This window comes from Cryptomeria japonica, chromosome 10 (genome assembly GCF_030272615.1).
Source record: "Cryptomeria japonica chromosome 10, Sugi_1.0, whole genome shotgun sequence".
In the NCBI taxonomy this organism is placed as follows: domain Eukaryota; kingdom Viridiplantae; phylum Streptophyta; class Pinopsida; order Cupressales; family Cupressaceae; genus Cryptomeria; species Cryptomeria japonica.
Window position 1 is genome coordinate 113,668,263 of NC_081414.1, and position 20,462 is coordinate 113,688,724.

A 20,462-nucleotide genomic window follows, 5' to 3' on the forward strand; every position below is an offset into this window, starting at 1 on the left:
AGAGATGGAAGAAGATGATGAAGAATTTTTTGGGTGGTGTTATGCAAATGAGAGTAGAAATGAAATTCCATGTACATTGGTGGGATGTCTGGAAAAATAAGGAGGATTTAGATGAAGAAGAGGACGTCGAGGTGAGTAAAAATGAGCTTGAATAAGATGAACCATATGATGTCAAAAACTATCAAGAGAACAAAATTATGAGGCTAAAGGAGGATAATTTATTTCTCATGGATCTACTGTATTTTATGGAGGATTCCTTGGCAAGAATTTTGGAGGTTGAGACTATGTCATCTAAGGGAAAAATAACTCACAAAAAGATTAAATAGATCAAAAGTAAATATTAGAAACTATGAAGATATATCGAATGAAAGACGTCTTGATCTTGAGAATCTTGTAACAATTTTGAAAATAATCATAGGGATTCAAAGGCCAAATTATTTGCTCTTTAGGAAGATTTTCAGAATGCTCTCTTGAGAGAAACTGAGCTTCAAGCCAAGATGAAAAATGTTGAGGAACAACTGATGGATAAGGAGAATGTCTCAAAAATATTATCAACTAAGTATATAGAGGTGGAGTAGAAGTTGAAGTCCCTTGAAGAAGTCCTCTCCAGCCACGCAACACATGTATCTGAAAAGGGGGATAGCTTAGTGCAACTTCCAATGGATGATAGGTTTTCTGGATTGAAGCAGAAGTAACCATTAACGAGAGTGGAGGACAATGGGCATCACCCCAAGCGATTTTAGGCGTCGTAGGGAGAGAAGGGATTATATTGTGTTTAAAATTTTATGTCTCGAAGTAAAGGTCGAAGGCATTATAGGAAAAGGAGGCAGTATTAACTATCAAACACGGTGTGAAATGGGGTCCCATGTAAGTGTGCAAGAGACAATGGAAGGATGTGAGGAAAGGGTCGTACATATTTTTGCGCCCGCAAAGGGAGATTTTAATGAATCTATGAATGCTTATTTTAATGAAGGAGAAGATGTTTTGTCTTGACTAGAACGCATTAAGTCTCAACAACTTGATTGAACAGATGTGGATGATAGTGCCACCATGGATAATGAGCAGTTTGAGGTTGAGGAGAGTTGCGTGAATGAGGAAGAGATGGAATCAACGGTGTGAGGCTTCTTTAACCTTTGCAGCAATGACCTCAAATTCGACGCCTTCATTGGACTACATAGTTCTTTGGGCGATATAATGCTTGGGGTTTCTGACATCACCGAGGGCATCATGATAGAGGAAGACGATCAAGATTTGAGGGAGGCTTTCCCTGAGGTTGAGGGAGAGATGGAGTGTGTGAGGGCATGTGAGGATGAAGATACTTTGAATAGAATGGGGATGAGTAGGACGGTGGCGGTAAACATGATTGCTACTTAGATGTACAAATGCCACGCAAGATGGGTATTTGGAAATACTTATTGGAGGCTCATCCTGTTGTTGCTCACATTTTCAAAGAGCAGACAAATATCATTGCATATGTTTGGAAGTCTATGAATGATGTGAATGAGGAAAGCAAATTGTTGTGCCTTGCAATTGTCGAGACTCGTGGGCTTTCATTTTTGGGGAACCTTCAACAACAAAAAAATAATATTCTTTATGATCTGGTTGAGAACAATCTGCATTTTGGAAGGTGACTCGATTTGGGGTCACCAGGTAGAATCTATTCGCTACTTGGTTTAGTTTTATAAGGAACAACTGGAGGAAGGTTGTATGGAAGCGGACATATTGGTGGCATAGATATGATTGTCTTATTCAGTGATGGTTTGGATATATCAGCTGTAGGTATTAATAGTGCTATCATGATTTAGATATATCAGCTGTAGGTGTTAATGGTAATGCCATGATTTAGTTGTTAAGTTTTATTTAGTCTGACGTGCTTTGGAGAAGATTAATCCGAAGTGTACATGAACAAGACTTCACAAAGTTAAAACTTTGCAGATTGGGTGCAATGTGAGTTTAGAAATGGAATTAGGGATGTCACACTACATGGCTGTACCAGTTGGCCTTCATGGGGGAGATTGTTGGAAATTTGAAGAATCCCAGCGATCACATGACGATTCGCATTCTCCCAACCTTTGGTTTCATGGTTGAATATGATTGTATAAATGACTATGTGTGGTCCATGTATGTTGTAGATTGGACATCGATTAATAGAAGTTATCTCTGCTTGAGAGTGGATGTAGCCTTTATGGTGAACCAAGTTATAATTTTTTGTCTCATGTCCTTGCGTTATTTTAGTTTATGTTGTTTTGTGTTGTTTAATTATTTTTTTCTTTGCTCATTTAAATTAATAGAAAGAGATCCTAGAGCCATACAATTCCATCTAAGATCAACATAAGAAGCCCATTTAGTCAAACAATCAACAACAATATTCCACTCTTGAAAAAAATGAATAAAAGAAACACAATCAAAAGTTAAGCTAGGTGAAGAATTTGGTCCACATAAAAAACAATTTTCGAGAAGATTGAAATTTTTTCTCAAGAAAAACCAAAATCATTCAATTCATTTTACAAATATTTTTTTTCCAACTGATTCAGAAGCTTTTTCTATAACTATTAAAAAAAATGAGCCTCCATAAGCCCCATATGATTATTACTATATTAGTGAATCAACCGATGTTAACTGGGAGCTTCTGGGTACCTTTTAAGAAGAGCTATCTTGAGGAGTTTTGATTTGTGATTCGGGGACGCAACTCTTTCAGTTGTTGAAGCACTGAGAGACTCAAATACTCGACTTTTGTCATGTATGCCTTTGTTGAGGTAATTTTCTCCAACGCAAAGAAACCTGTTTGGCAAGGCGAAAAGGTGCTCTTCTAGGGGGCTGCCTAAACTCTTCTTGAACTTACCATAGAATAAGGAACCTCATGATCATCATCAATTTTTGTATGCAACATCATTCCTCGGATCTGGAAACTTTCTTGATTACACAAAATCAAAGGCAAGGAAGTTTTAATAGATGTAGTGAAACGCACAAACATATAGACAACAGATGTTTCCATGCTGTGATTTCTAACAACATAGAAAATAAAGTATTTACCCTCCTTTTTTCAAATGTCCTTAATTTGTGTTGGCATATTAATTTCCCCACATGCATGTGATTAATTGTAGTTCATTGCATGAGATAAAAATAGAATATTGGTATTTTCTTCCACTTGTATGAGAAGAACTCTAGTTTGCAAGAGTTAATATAAGATCTCTAAAAATGGAATTTACATCAAGTTGTTAATTACATCTAAGGATATGTTTTTTTCTAAAAATAAAATTTGCATAAAAAGCTAACTACATGTTTGCTTTTTAATTTTTAGTTGGCATTTATGTGCCAAATACCTCTATATAAAGAGGTAAATTAAAATAAAATCTTTGTCTTTGATCATTCGATCATTGATCCTTGCTCACACAATCAAGAAGTGTTTTGTAATAAGTATTGAATGAATATAAAGTTTTATCTACTTTTTGAAGCACATCTGTGTTTATTGCTATGTAGCAATTTGGGTCTATTTTTTTATTTTTTCCATTTGGTATCAGAGCCATGTTCCATAAATTATCTGGGTTAAATTGCTGAAGTTGCAGAAAGATCCAAGGAGATCTGAGTAGTAAGAAGGAAGGTTGATGAGATGAGAAGATTGTCATTTTCAAGACGAAGCTTTACATTTGAAATCGCAGGAAGATCACAAAATCAAACAAGGATGATTTGTATGTTGAAGCTTCTTGTAATGAGAGTCTACCGCCACTAGTCTAAGTGTGCAATTTGAAGACAACCATAGGTTTTGAAGCATGAGGCCAACACATCAAATGAAGTTGAAAAGGAAATCCCAATCTTCATAGGAGGAGATCGAAGTCAAAGGGATTTGTAGTCCAACAATAGAAGGAATCAACCAGCGCAGTAAAGTCTGAAACCACCTATGAATGGTGAAGCCCTCAATTTGTGAGGAAGTCCAATCATGGTCTTTGAAGAGGCCATAGCGTTTTTTGTCAAAAACAAAGAGAGAAGCCTTCTATGAGATGAGAGAAGATCACAAATTTTGGGAAAGCTGGAGAAATTGTTTTAAGCCACCGATATGCAATTGTGTGAGGAAGTTAGATCCTAGTCTTCTAAAAAGCTTAAAGAAGTTAAAAGTCAATAATTTGCAGTCTAAACAGATATCGCTGCATGATGGATCGTTGTATAAGTTGAGCCCATTGAAACCGGATGAAAATACAATTGTTTTTTTGTGTTAAATCGACTAGTGGTTGAAATTAAATACACATAGAAAAAGATAAATATTTGCACAAAGGAGGAGGTATAGAAAGATATGGAAGAGAAGATTATGCATTACTTACTAATAATTATTAATGATTTCGTCCTTAAAAGCATTGTAGATGGCTCTGGTTAGCGTGTCTTTGACATCGGGCCCGTGATGATTAATAAATACGTCGAAGAATGCAGCACAAGGTCGATGCAGATGGTGGTGCAAGCTCATTAAAAGCATTTGTAATTTCAATCTGTGAATGAGGAGTGGTGGAAGTAAATGCCATGAAATAGAGAGATAGAGAGGGCTAATAAAAGTAGGGTCGGTAGTGGGGAAATGAAAATGCTCAACTTGGTAAAGTGGTGAAGAAATGGGGGAATTATTATAAATGGAAAGTGAGCAAGGCGTATGTCTGAGGATGGTTTGTGTGGGAAACCGCTTGAAAGAAACACAGAAGCATCTGAAATGAAAGTGCGTGGAAAACCAATTTCAAGATACTCAATTTTTTGTTGTGTCAACGCTGAAGTTTCAATGTCGTTTCGGAATACCACGGGCGGGACAATGGTTTCTGGTTGCAGGCCTGGGATATTCTAGTGAAGATTTTCCTCAATTTTGTAATTTAAAAGTGATAAAGTGAAAAAGTGATAAAGATTTTCACTCTGTAAATTAAGGATAGTGACAATCAATATTGACTTTATAATATTTATTTTTTAATAAAAAATTATGTATGTATGTATGTATAAGTGTATATATATACATATTATATATACACATATATAATTTCTAACTATATATATATAAACCACTGTAAATTTGCAAAGAATTAACTTTAGACCATAACTTCTATTGCTTCACCAGATCTCCGAACAAAAAATTAATTACAAATATTGATGGTTAAAACATTAGTCTATGTCTTATATAAGATAGAAACTAATAATAAATAACTTCAAACATAAAAATTATTTTTAAGATTTATCATTCTTACCTTAAAATTATAAAATAGATTTAATTTTCTTTTGGATTATATATTGAACTTATTCTTCAACATAACAATACTATATAATTTAAATCAAATACTTACGAAAAGAAAATTACCACGCACCTCATTCCCTAGGTCAATGTGCTCTTGAGAGAGAGGTCGCAAGTTCAAATCCCACAAAGGTGTAAGGTATGTGCGCTTCGCAAGGGTGTAAGGTATGTGTACTTCGTTTGGAGTGCAGTTACGTACCTCCTGCAAAGAATATGAGGTAGTCCCATACTAATCTAATCCATTGTAAACCCATACACAGATAACTGACATCATAAACTATAAAAACCGCTGAAACTGAGCATTAATCGCTCAATAATTGCACTTCTACATTGAATACTCTCGGTCCATTTAAGTGCCCTTTCCATGTAATTGTCCATGAAAACTCTCCTATTAAAATATTGACAATCGAAAACTCTATATTGAATTTAATAACTTTTAGATCTCAACAAGGATCCTTTGACAAGACTATAAGCAGATCTTCCAGGCAAAGCCGACGACAGATACAAGATGGGCCTTTTCAAACTTCATTTGATGGATAGTTGCCGGCGACCTTTTCTATGCACAAGTGCCGAAACAGACAATACATAGCTTCATCGTTGAAAGCAAACGGCTGTCCTGTTGCTTTGAGACTCTTTCCCTGCCTCAATCATGCCCCACTTGTTCTACAGCTGCACATTTGCCATTTCTTCCCTCTTTATTAAGATTTACTGGCACTCACTTTCTAATGCATATTATATTCTGTTGTCTTCGAAGATTGTTTTGATCATTTTGCTTTGTTTCTGTGAGCCTCAATTTATTGAGGAGTATCGGCCTGTTTTGATCAGTTTTCTTGTTTGTTTTCTTTGCATTTCAATTTATCTCAATGGCATCCACTTCTACATCTGCTGGACATGCTTTTGATCAAATAATACCATTACCATCTGCTTCTATTACATCTTCATCTGGAATGAAATGGATGTCCTTCGATGTATTTATAAATCATTGTGGAAGAGATGTCAAACATACACTAGCCAGCGGTATCTACAATTCTCTTGATGCCACGGGTCTGCGAGTGATCTTGGACAAAGATGAGCTAGAGCTAGGGGATTTCTTGCCCAGAGCTCTAGAGCAAGCGATACGTAGTGCTTCTCTTCATATCGCCATTTTTTCTAAGCATTATGCAGAATCCCCCTGGTGCTTGGCAGAGCTAGCATTTATGGTTGAAACTGGAACCACAATCGTTCCAGTCTTCTATCATATTCAACCTTCTGATTTAAGATGGGCGGCTGGAGGAAAAGGAATATATGCAGATGCCTTCACTGAGCATGAAAAGAAAAAACGATACACTTCAGAAAAGCTTCAGCATTGGAAACTAGCACTCCAACAAGTTTCGTGTTGTATTGGTGGCATCATTAATAACATTGAGTAAGTCCCAAAATATATTTTATAGAAAAATGTAGCAGCAACAATTTTCAACATTAATCATGTGTGTTCTGATATTGATTATTGAAATTTTCAATTTTTATCTTTTAAAACTTTTTGTCATAATTTTTTTGTAAAGATGTCTGCAATTTGATTGTAGAATTTACAAAACTTTACTAGTTTTTTTTATTTGTATTTAGATATTTAAAAAAGTGATGGTATATTACAACACACTTGGTTTAACTATAGAAAATTGGATTGTTTCCCTTTACAAGTGTAGATATGTTGACACGATAAATAGTATAAGACCTATGTTGTTTTTGTCTCAAGTGTGCAATGATTTTTTAACCATACTACTTGGTATGAAGCTAAAATTATTGAAATGTATTCATTGTCCACTAAAGATAAGGAAATGATCGATTGCTTCTTTGAACAAGATAAGATAATATAGAATCCCTTGTTAAGAAAAACATAAAATATTTTATTGAAATAATCAAATAGCCTAATTACTTTTAGTATATCCATCAAGTTCAAGTATTTTTGGTAGTTTTTATAAACTTCCATGATAGTTGCTCCCATTCACATATCTTAAAATCCCATTTGTTTCTTGCAAGTGAGTGTCTTATATTGTGTCCATAAATCTTGAAATCAAAATAGCGACATACCTTATGTCTAGGTTAGTGGGTATTAGGTACAACAAGATTCCAACCAATCTATCTAGTAATGAGAAGGATCAAGATTGGTACATTTTTTTTAATCTATGATGATAAGTGTGTTATCTAGGTTTCTATTCTCTATTTTAAATCTCTTATATGTTTTTTGACATATCTGCATTGTTACAAAATTTCCTTCAGTCGTTTAAAGAAATTTAATTCTCATAAAAATATTTCATCACACTAAACTCAATCATTTGAAATTCTTCTTGGCAGTAATTAAATATTACTATGAACATGACTGAAATCATTAAATGAAACATATTAATTGATGTTGCTATACCAAGCGCTAGACACTTTTTTGAGCTCATACAAAGCCTTCTTCAAGTTATAAATGTTTTTTCATGGCCCATATTCTCATAAACATGTGGCTTATCACCTTATACATTTGTCACTTTTGTTAAACCATTGATACTAGAAACAATGTGATATGTCAACCCTCCTATAGTTGAATACATTTCATTCCAACCAATGTAAAAAAATTATAAACATATATTTTTTAAACTACTCTTTCTTTATGTCTTTTAATATTATCATTCACATTAAACTTCATCTTATACATCCATTTCATACCAATAACTTTCATTTTCTAGAAGGTCTAATGATTATTATATTTAAGTTTTCCTTACAACATCAATTTATTCATCTATTACTTTCACCCATTTACTATTTTAATTGTATGCTTGAAATAATCAAAATTAAAAATCAGAAAATAAACACAAACCAACAAAAATCATTCTCACAATGTGAAACCTTGTGAAAGATGTATACATTTCATTGTAATTAGGATTAGTTTTCTTTGAGTATCATTTTGCAACTAATCTTGCTTTATATCTTTCAAAATTCTCATTGACATTAAATTATTTGTTGTACATACATTTTACATTATTTTTTTTTTGAATAAATGATTCACCTATTATTATACTTAATTTTATTTTGTAATATTAATTTCCTCATCTATAACTTTTTCCTATTTATTACTTTTTATTGTATATTAAAAACTTAGAAGATACATTTTTTATAATTAATTGAAATCAATTTATAATCTTTATTTTTATTTCTCGTTACCTCGATATATCTCTTAAAAAATTCTCATCTTCTCAGGAGTTAATGGGTTGAAATGGTTATTCTTCTCGTATTGATAGTTTTGATGAAGATAGAGCAAACCTACTACAAATGTTTGAATCGGTATTGACAATAGGATAGGCTTGATATCTTAACCTTTTCTATGTGAAGTGAGTGAAAGGGACAAGATTCTCATGCATGGCATAGGCCTATCCTTGAAGCTTATTTAAATCACTTTGTTTAGATATCAACTTCTAGCAATATCTATGGCATTTACATCTACATCTATTAGATATGCATTTCGTCACAATATTCCATTTTCGTGTACTTTTTTTGCATCGTCATCTAGAATGATATACTTTACCTACAATTTATTCTAAAATCATCATTAAGAAGATGACAACACTCATTAGTCAACAATATCTACAATTTCCTCAATGTTTCAAGACTAGAAGTTAGAAGTTATTTTTCAAGAAGATAGGCTGATGTGTGGTGATTTCTTCCCTATATCTACATAGTAGAATACATAATGTGTAGTGCTTCACTTCATATAGAGTAGGGTCACTTTTTTGTCTTCAATTCATTCTAATTATCTATCAATCCCATCATACCATGTTCTTTGTGTTTTCTTATGACCATAAATACTTCATAGATTTATTAGCCTCGTGTTCTTTACCTTGCACTTCAAAACCTTGTGGTTCTTGGATATGGAATTCTTTTACTAAGTACCTATTCAAGAAGGCACTATTCACATCATATGATGTATATTTTATTTATCATTAGTTAACCGTTCTAATGTCCCTCATCTTTCTACTAGTAGAAATTTTTATTCATAATCATATCCCATTTTTTATGTGAAGTCTTTTACAACCAATCATGCCTTGTCTCCAATACTACTATCAATGTTGTACTTAGTCTTGTAGAACCACTTAATATCAATACATTAATTTTCACATGGAATATTTGTAAGTTTTGATTAGATTAAAGACGAGATAGGCTGGTTCCCGATACATAAATGCCAAACATGCACACAAGGGGAGCTCACAAGTAGTGAGATCACCAAAAACACAAAACCTAAGAAGGATAGCCCCTTTTTGGATAGGATATTTTTGACCAGAGCATCAAACCAGTGAGAAAAGATCCCTAACAAAAAAAATCACCTAATCACAACAAAGGGGATTTAGAGGACCTCAAACTAGCTACTAATGAAAACCCCTTACATTGGAACAAAGCATTCAAAGGAGGAGAGTACACACATTAGGTTTTGAAAGAAATCCCAAAACCTTTTACCTGAAGATCCACTACGAACAAAAATTTTCATAGAAAGGGAGAAAGGCAAAAAACCCAACCCTATCAAAAAGAAAAACACTAAAGACACCATAACATGGACCACCTCAATAGATCCATGCCAGGTCGCCTAAATAGAACCATAGTCCGTAGAATGATATTTGTTGAAAATTTCAACAAATATCTACACAACCACATGAGCCACCTCCATAGGTAGTATATGCAGTATATTGAGGATAATTGATTTGGTCAGGATAAGTTGCGCATAGTTTATTATTATCAGGTTTGATCCAGATGTTGTATGTAGTCGGTTTGTGTAAATGAGCAGGTGTTGTGCGTCTTGGTATTAGGGGTAATGCGGTAAGATGGAGTTCTTATAATGGAGTGATGTTTGAAAGATCCCTATCTCCGGAATTCTGTATTGTGTTTGCTCATGTCACGGTATCAACTATTTTGGTCATGTCAGTTGTATCTCTTCAAGTTTTGTGTTGAAGTAGTCCTGGTATGCGTGGAATCTATTTGGAGATATTTTGATTGAGTTTTCTGATAATGGGTCAGTATCTATGGGTCCAGATGACCTTGTCACATTCCGATAATCATGATATATGCATTGATGAATGGATTATGTAAAAGGAAGCATGTTGATCTCTTGCAGAGGCTAACTTGGTCAATATTTTATTGGATAAAATTTTGAGATAGGCCAACACATTATTCCCATGTATATGTCCTCTGATATATATGTAGAAACATGTGATGCGTGAGTGTGAGAGATGGAATAGAGATGTGTGTATGAAAAAGAGACATAGAAGCAGAGATAACAGATAAGTAGACTATGAAATGTGAGTTACAAACAACAAAGGCAGTTGGTACAATGTCAGAGAGTAGTTGGTGTTGTAGTGTTGTAGTAGTCCTTCACTAGATTTGCTGGAGGATAGTTGTATAGAGATATTTCACCTGATCTGTTGTAAGGGTTGTGGTTTGTGATTTGAGCTTAATCCTGGAACTGATCTCATGCATTTGGAGATGCATTTCTCTTCAGTTCAACCTTTTTTGTTGCAGTGAGCATTCCGACAGTTAGCCATCTTTTTTATTGTTGCAGTGAGTTATCAACATGCCTCATTAATAGATTATAAGTTATCAAAATGCCTCATTAATGACCATAAACTCCACCTTCATCTAAAATAATATCTCTTGACATAATAATGTTGTTAGCAATAGGATCATATAATCTAGAGTCCTTATTTTATTCATTGTACCCCAAAAAATGCATAATTCACTTTTTTGATCTAAATTTTATGTCTTTTGTCTCTTTTGATTTACATTATGAGTTTTCTCATACCAAGTCTCATAAGAAGTCATCTTGTCAAGTGCACTAGTGGGACTATGATTAGAGCATACAATGTTGTAGTAACTAAATCAGCTAAGAAAGAGTTATCCAATTATTTCATTTATAACATATTCAATGCAATTTCAACCACTCTAGAGTTCTTCCTTCTAGATACACCATTCTACTAAGATGTTTAAGTAGTGGCACCCTGACTGTTTTTAATGTTATTTATATTACAATAATCTATAAAATCTCTCAAACTAAATTCTCCTCCATGATTAGTCCTTAAACATTTTATTTTTAAACCACATTTATTCTCTATATTACCTTTAAATTTTTTAAATGTATCAATAATTCCATTATTATACTTGAAAAAATAAACCCCATTTTTATGAATAATCATTAATAAGAATTATTAAATATGATAAATTGCCAAAAATATTTATTTACATAAAACTATAAATATTAAAATGAACTAATTGAAATAGATTTTACACACACTTCTTTTTGAAAATCTTTACTATAAATGCCTTCACCATATTCTTCATAAACCTTCTTACAAAACATTAAATAATTCCTATGATGTAAGTAACTTTTAACTATAAAAATTTATGTGTCGTACTTAAAAATCCACAGCAAGCTTTTATCTTCATATATCATTTTAAAAAGATTGCTAATGTGCTCTTCAAACATTAAATATACTATTCTTTAAGAGAAGCACAATTGTAACAACTCTATTACCTTTATTCTTATCATAGATTGTACGTTACTTATGATCAAACACCACTTTCTAATTATTGCTCAATATAAAATGTATTAATTTACTTCGAACTTGTTCATTAAGCACTACTCAAAATTAGACGATCATTGAAAACAAACACACGATTAATACTGAATTAATTGACTCTCTTGATATATAATAGTCTTCTCACCAAAAGAAAACAATGTGGTGGCTATTTTTATAGATGTTTTAGAGTCCTTAAATAGTAGTGAATAAAGATTTTTACTTGTAAACAAGTTACGATGATTTTTACTCGCACGTGTCAAATTCTTAGCGTAGCTCCAGCTTTATGTCTTTAGATATGCTCTATCATGGAATCTGGTTCATTACATTGTTAAATTGTTCAATGTTTTGATGTCGTTCAACATGTTCAGTGACGAGCAGAGGGTGGTGAAGAATGTGGTGAATCGTGTAATGAAAGAAATGAAGAAGGTGCCATTAGAGGTTGCCAAGCATCCGGTGGGTCTGGATGAAGCTGTGCAAGAGTTCAACAGGATTGCAGTTCAATCTGCTGGGCCGATGCAGATTGTCGGAATCTGGGGCATGGGTGGGTCAGGAAAAACTACCCTTGCTAAGGAGCTACATAACAAGAAATGCTCGACCGTTAATAGGTCAAGTTTTCTTTTCGATCTTCGGCAAGCTGCAAGGAAAGAGCTTTTGTATGAGAAACAAAAAAGGCTTCTAGAGGACCTTGAGCTTAAAGTTAAAGGTGCATCTTTTGACAATGTAGACAAAGGCAAAAAGATTCTAAAAAGCCGCTTGCGATCTGTTTTTGCGCTAATCATTTTAGATGATGTGGATCATACAGACCAACTGGATGCTTTATTGCCCACAAAAGAATGCCTTGGCCATGGAAGTTTGGTTATAGTAACCACACGCGAGAAGCGTGTTCTTAAAGCATGGGGTATTACCACCATTTATAAAATGAGAGCTTTGAATGAAACTCATGCCCAACAGCTTTTCTGTTGGCATGCATTCTTACAACCCTCTCCATTGATGGGATTTGAGGATCTTGTTGAGAGGTTCAGAAATGCTTGTCATGGTCTGCCTTTGTCACTCAAGGTCTTAGGAGGTCAGCTCTATGGAGAGTCTAGCAAGGATTACTGGCAAGCTGAACTGGAAAAATTGTCCAGAATATTACCAGACGACATCAAATCAAGGCTCAAAATTAGCTATGACGCTCTAGATAAAGAAGAAAAGGAGATGTTCCTGGATATAGCATGTTTCTTCATTGGATGGAGAAGCAGTTGGGCCATTGCAGTATGGGACGGATCACAGTGGAATGGTCTGCATGGTTGGGAAAGGCTCATGAATAAATGTCTTGTCGAATTAGATGAGGAAAATTGTATAAGAATGCACGATCATTTGAGAGATTTGGGAAGAGAAATTGCAAATCAAAAGTCTCCCTATCGTCTATGGTTTCGAGGACAGATTATCGAGTTTCAACCCCAACAGGTGAAGTCTGTTCTTTCTTTCATGGCTTCACTAATCATTGCCTAGGAAAGGTCATTGCCTAGGAAAGGTCTCCTCCCCAAGCACATATTCTAAACAGTTATAAATTTTTTACAAAATTCTTGTCTACATGTATTCAGGAAGGAATACGAATCCGAGGAATAGCAAACGCAGCTGGTGAATCTTGTTACTCCTCGCAAGGAAAGATCATCCTAAATACAAGCCAAGGACCTCGCGACATCAAGCCCTGCTCGATTGGATTAAAGATTTTAGTTGGTACAGGACATTTTTTCAATCAACAAAATGATGCACTGTTAAAAGAACTGGTCTGGCTTCGCTGTTACAAATTTCAGCACAGCGTTATTCCATCGTGGTTTGCAATGAAAAACTTGAGAGTGTTACAGTTTTTTGACAGTGAGAGATTGGAAGATTTGTGGAATGCCGAGGCTGATGCAAGTAGCTTGTTTTAACTATCTAGAATAATATTTTAATTATATTTTGTGTTTACAATGTAGTAATCATATTTTGTGTTTATAATAGATTAAGTGAACAGAAAGTTGGCTGCAGATTCCTTTGGAGTTACGAGAGTTGACTATAAAGAACTGCAGAGTATTCGGAGGATTTCCAGAGTCAATAGGACAGCTGACGCATTTGAAGGAGATAAGGGTAATCGGCAAATCGTCTAAAATGAGGAGTCTCCCAAGAGAATTTTGCCTTCTCCAATCTCTAGAGCTCCTGAAATTATACAGATGTGAGAATCTATCATCTCTTCCCAGCGATTTTGGCAAATTGACCCGACTGGAGCGTCTAGATTTATCCTATTGTCCTCAGTTGAAGATGATCCCGGATTCCACTAGGCAGCTGACACTACTGCAATATCTCAATTTAGAGGGGTGTTGGGAGCTGACCTTCAAGTCAGAGAATATAGACATTCTCGAGCACATGACAAAGTTGGAGTATTTGAATGTGACTGGATGCTGGAAACTAGAAGAGTTGCCCCTCCCAAATGGGGTGTCTTTGAGAGAGCTCTATATAAAGGGTACCAGGTTAAGGGAACTGCCATCTACCATCGGTCAGCTAAGTAAGTTGGCAATGCTGGAGATAAGTAGTGAGTTGTTGAAAACCTTGCCAACCTGTGTGGGTAATTTGTCCTCATTACTTGAACTTAAAATATCTTCTTGCCCTAACTTGGAATCTTTGCCATCTTCTCTGTGGAATTTGTCCTCCTTAACTAAACTTGAAATTGCATCTTGTGAGAAGTTGCATTCTTTACCTGACTCTCTGGGGCGTCTTAATCTCTCGGGGCAGGCATGTAGGATCAAGAATTTACAAATAACTTCCACCAAACTGTCCAAGATTTCAATTCCTGAAGAATTGTGTCCCTGCCTTGTGACTCTTACTCTTCGATATAATCGGCTTCTAAGGGAGGTCGAAACCCTGCCAAAAACATTGGAGACCGTAAAAATAGATCACTGTGATGTCCTAGAGAACATCACAGGTATTTCTCACATTGAAAAATTGGATGGGCTGCCAGGTTTTGCTAAATTACTTTCTTTAAAAGAAGTTGAATTGATACATTGCCCCAGAGTGAAGAATATAGAAGGTTTACAAGGTTTGGTATCATTGGAAAAGCTCAAAATAGTTCATTGTCCAGAATTAGAAGCGGTTCCAAGTCTTGGAGAATTGACTTCTTTAAAATCGCTTTATTTGCGAAGTTGCAACAAATTGGAAAATATGGAAGGTATAGAATGTTTGAGATCGCTGGAGAAGCTAATTATAATCAGCTGTCCACATCTAGATGCGTTTCCAAAATCTCTGGAAGAGCTTTTTCTCCAAAATATTTTGATTTAGAACGTGCAGAGACAAAATATAGAGACTGAAATCTATAGTATTGGTACCAAACTAGCAATATTTACCTACGGGTGTCATGGCCGTACTCTCTTCATATTTCTAGTAACAATAAATTGTGTTAAAAATCATTTCAATTTGTTCAACAATATCAATATGTAGAGGTGATGATGGTAAATGAGATTGAGTTATCTCTTCGTTATGGGTAGCAAACCAGCGATTTCACTTGTAGGTGTTTGGTGATCTTTTATTTATATTTGTAGCAAGATCATATTTTTATTAAAAATCTTTCAAATAGACCTACCATTATTATTTAGAGTGATTGATCCCAAATTATATTACACATTTTTTATTTATTTAGAAGAAACGATGTGAATAAATATGAATTAACTTATTGGATAAATATTTATAATTATATTAAAATTAATAACTATAAATGTACAATTAAGGATCTCCATATTATTTGTTGAGACACTTAATTATATACTGTTATTTTTTCTTACAATTTTTTATTCGCATAACAATATTCGTTTGTATGATCTATACAACTTGATCTATGCAACTAGACCATTGTAGTCAATGTATTTCTACTTACAGATTATTGGTAAAAGAATATGATAAAAAAATCATCATCAAACTAGAGCACATAGAGTATGAGGTTTAGGATGGCCAATAATGGAATAAGATTCCTCTAGTATTTTTTTTGGATTCAAAGTTGCATATTTCAAAAGGACCTATTAAACTAAGTTAGGTGAGATAACTACTTTGTATAGGTGGTGTGTTCACCTCAATGAGCTAATAAAATATTATATTTAGCATTTGTTTGTCCATTGAGTACTTGTTCAACCTTTGAAATTATTAATAATCAACAAATTCATTGTAACAAAATCAACCAAATCATTGCAATGAGATCTAAACAGTTATTTGGATGAGTCAATAAGTGAAAGTCAAAGAGTTTTAGTGTCCAATATTTCTAGAAAGAAGTAAAGGCGGAGAATAAGCTTCCTATAGTGATCTCCAAGAGGAGATATGTGTAAAAATAAAATAAATCATATAGTTACAAGAAAATAAACACAAAATACATGTCCTAACAAAGTGACTTATCTGAAGAAAACATTTTCATAAGAAAGAAAAATTACAATTCTAAAACAATTCAGTGTTATTCAATAGTCAAAGATACAATATACCCATAGAGTCTAAACCTTTAAATAAATATTATTTTAATGTGAATAATTCAATTTAGTTAAAAATTCTATATATTTTAAGAAATGCATTTTTTAAATTATATAACATATATAAAATTAAATTAAACAATCTAGAATAAATTTGTTAAATTTCAAAATAAGATCTAAAGTTGAAAAATGGTCCCCGAACCATCAAACTGAAAGAACTACCATAGTTATGAGGGATGCATCAAACTCGAGCATGCTAGGTTAGGAAAATATTTTCACCAAGTGTCTTATTCTATTCAATAGAAAAAGATTTACATTTCAAAAAAAATTAATATAGCAATTGATTTCATTATAATCATTTGGTTCACTTTAAATTCAATAGATTGGCTTTATAAATTCATTATTTCCCCATTATGGGAATAACTTCCAACCTAACTAACTAACTTAACAACTAATTTATTCAATGTTAACCTTATTTCATAATAACCCACCTTAAGGTTTACATTATGAGAAAATAAAAATAGGAAAAGACAACTGAATCTATATCAACCTAAATTTGTTTATCTAAGAAAATTGCCTAGTTATCCAACTCCACATCGACATCAACCCAAACTTCTCTTTCTAAGCAAATGTCTTGACTATCCAACTCTACATTAGCATCAACCCAAACTCTTCATGTATGGGCAAATGTTCTAATTACCCAACATAGCATCAACATCAACCGAAACTCCTCATGTCAAGTTAGAGGTTCTAATTATCTAACTCAAACTCAACTATTGATAGTTATATTATGGATTAAACTATCCATAGACCAACAATGATTCACCAAATTTAGCGATTCAACTATCTAAAAACTACAAACCATTTTATAGCCCCTCTTGCTGCTAAAAGGACTACAAATGAAAAGATGCATCTCATTCAATCAATAATTACTTGGTGAGAAGCTAGCTTGAGGTGATAGATTTCCTCTTGCCTCCATTTCCTCCAACCTTCAAATATACCTTGTTACACTTTATTCGTTTGGTGTGTTATTAGATTCTTCAATAGCACTAGTATGTGAGTTTGAAATCTTTGAATAATGTAACATAGATAGTTTGGAAAACATAAAAATAATCTAAGAAACTATTAGTGTTTTTTCGTGCCACCCTCAATCCTAAGGATCTCATCACATCTCAAGTCAGGGATAGAACCTTCAATGTGGTTTTAAAATTATCAACAGATTAAGGACATGAAATTACAACATTAACAAGGCTTGATTATGCCTTCTTCACTTTGAGCTCCATCATACTCATGACGGTTTTCCTATTTCTAGGCCTACATTTGATCATAACCTCTTAACAACAGCTATCTACAGGCCTAATGAAGATGAATTGTTCTTAGATATAGTATCCCACATGCTTTAAACAACAAAGAACAAGTAATTTATAAATAACTTATAAAACTAGAAAGGGAGGGGGAAAAGAAAGATGAATTGATTTGTTTCTGGAAATATACCAAGCCTTCAATAGACTAGTGCTTGATTCAAAATCACAGAGTCAAATATGAAACCATATTAGTAGACATTCTATAAACAAGTGGAACTCAATCGGTGTACTTCAAAATGTTAATGCCTTACATTAACAAATTCACTCATATTGCCATTCAAATTCTTCTTACATATCAAATCTTTGCACCCAAAACCAGAAACATTTACTCAAAACATTTAATTCTTCCCTAGGAAGAAACCCATGAATAACATTACTATCACTTAAAACATTGTGAAGACAACTTTCAAATACCCTTTATATTCAGAAATTTGTATGGATTTGAATACAAAACTTGAGATTATAACCGTTTGAACAAAGAGATTTAACTCTTTCCTTGAAAGAGACTAGTGAACAAACAATATATTGACAGACAACTTGTAAAGTTGAATCAAAACCTCCTTTAGGTATTTAATTTATATAACCAGAACTGTGCAAAATTGGAGACAATTTCATGACAACAACATTGCAATTCCAGACATTGATGCACCTGCTCATAAAACCAAACTACCATATCAACACACCTAACGTGCAACTCAAAATTCAAAACTATCCTATTTACATGCCAGAGAATAAAAATCCAGAACCTATACAATAGAGAAAGAAGGAAGATATATAGAAGAGAAGAATTTCCAAATTTGCTCCAACTTTGCCACATGTCTTCTTCAAATCTGCTTTGCAAATGATACCTATCCTTCATCTCTCTTCTCTCTACAATAAAAAACATTCCCTGCATTTTCAATATCTTGATCTGTAATTTTCCTCTTTTTTCTAACTGAAAATATTCCCTCCTTGCTTGATTTTCCCCTTTGCCTTTTATAAGAATACATTTCACACATTCTATAATTTTTAACACCTAGCAATCAAAACATTTCCAACCCTTTTCTACCTCTATTTTCTCGTGAAAAATTATCCTCATATGACTACAAAAACATGTTGCATACTCATCATTTGCCCTTTATTCCTACTTTTGACTTCCCTCTATTATGTGAGCATCTTCTAATTTCAAGTAAACATACATGAAGACATTAAATAATGACCCCTTGATGCATACATCTCCTGCACATGGAAATTATTAACAATTGTTTCATCACCTATTCTATATTTATTTCACATTTATGTGAAAATGCTCTTCCCTAAGTGAAAATATTTCACTTGTGACCTCTAACCTTTTTCCTTTTGTCAAACACTCAAAAACTCATGTGAAAAGGTTTTCACACTTAGTGAAAATCATTTTAATTTTGAAACACCTTTTGTCCCCTTTCAATTTTTCATAGTAGCTATAGGCTCTGTAGAATACTTTCACCCTTTTCATTCACTGCATTCTCACCTAGACCATTACTTTTGTAAAATATTTCACCCACTGAGCAATAAGGAAAAATTTCACCTGTACTTTCCCTTTTACCATGCATTAATAGTGATTACAATTATTTTGCTCTCTCTTTGCATTAATAGTGAAATCATTGTCATACTTTTCAAAATTTATTTTATATTTTTATCTTGGTGTCACGGAAGACTGGAAAACATATTGATGAGCATAGGAATTGATTATAACATAATGAATTTATCTCTCAAGTGGGCCTAGTCTAAACCTCATTTGTATGTAGTCATGTTTTTCTATCTTTTGTCATAAAGAGACCCTTCGAAAAAGTATCTTAACTCCACTTTGTATGACAGGGATTTGGAGTTATCTTTTCAAGCACACCTAATCTATCTTTCTTCTTGTGCATGCGTTGTCTTAATTATCAAAGGTTCTAGTTTAATCACTTGTATTTAAATAGTGAGAATGATGATTTATATATATATTTATTAAAGTTAATTTTTGAGTCCGATTGATCTTTATTTGACTCTTGAATAATTATAGATAAAATTAATTATTTTTATCTATATATCATTATTTTTCCCTTGATTAAGCATACCAATTATTTTATTTTAATTTCATGCCTTGTGCTCCTCTAGTAACATTGCCTCTACTTATTTTTTCTTCTCCATTTTGCCATTTCCTCTACAAATATAGCTCCATGAGATAATCCATTTAGAAATATTGACAATTGAATGCCAAATTTAAGAAATTTGTGAGGTTTTTCCTTCTCGTGGATGTGTGATCTTGGCTACAAAGGATGCATATCCTTCTCTTCTTCCTTACATTCTAGTTTGGGGTCCCACACATCATAAGGGATTGCGAAGCAAATGGAATGGCATCTATGTTATACCTAACTATCAATCTAACATCCAAGTTATATTTTTTTCATTTGTTTACAAATTCTCTTGTCGAAGTTAAATTTATATTTCAATGGCAATCATATTGCTTAGATCTACACTCACTCAATCAAAGCCATAGATTTGAATGTGCATTGTCAATTTCATCTCAAGTTATTGGAATATGTTACGAGAGATCTCAATGATTCTTATTGATACATTTGAGAGTTTCAAGCCTATGTATGTAAAGAGTTTCATATACTTATAAATAGGTTTATTTGTTGATGAAGCTACAAAAAATACCATTCAAACTTAAAGAACCCTAACTCTAAGAATAACCAAGACCGATTTCATTGATTTGCACACATTTGGATTACCCTAAACTCTTGACATGAGAAGTACAAGGACTAATGATTTTTGTCATCTTAAATTAATTAGA

At 33.4% G+C, this 20,462-nt stretch overlaps 1 protein-coding gene across 1 annotated transcript; it reads left to right on the forward strand.

Moving 5' to 3' along the window:
* Positions 1-6,117: 6,117 nt before the first annotated feature.
* LOC131072510 (disease resistance protein RPV1-like) lies at positions 6,118-15,132 on the forward strand. The gene is made up of 4 exons (XM_058008681.2): positions 6,118-6,659; positions 12,204-13,284; positions 13,422-13,737; positions 13,835-15,132. The coding sequence occupies exons 1-4, from the start codon at positions 6,118-6,120 to the stop codon at positions 15,130-15,132; spliced, it is 3,237 nt and encodes a 1,078-aa protein (XP_057864664.2).
* The last annotated feature ends 5,330 nt before the right edge of the window (positions 15,133-20,462 follow it).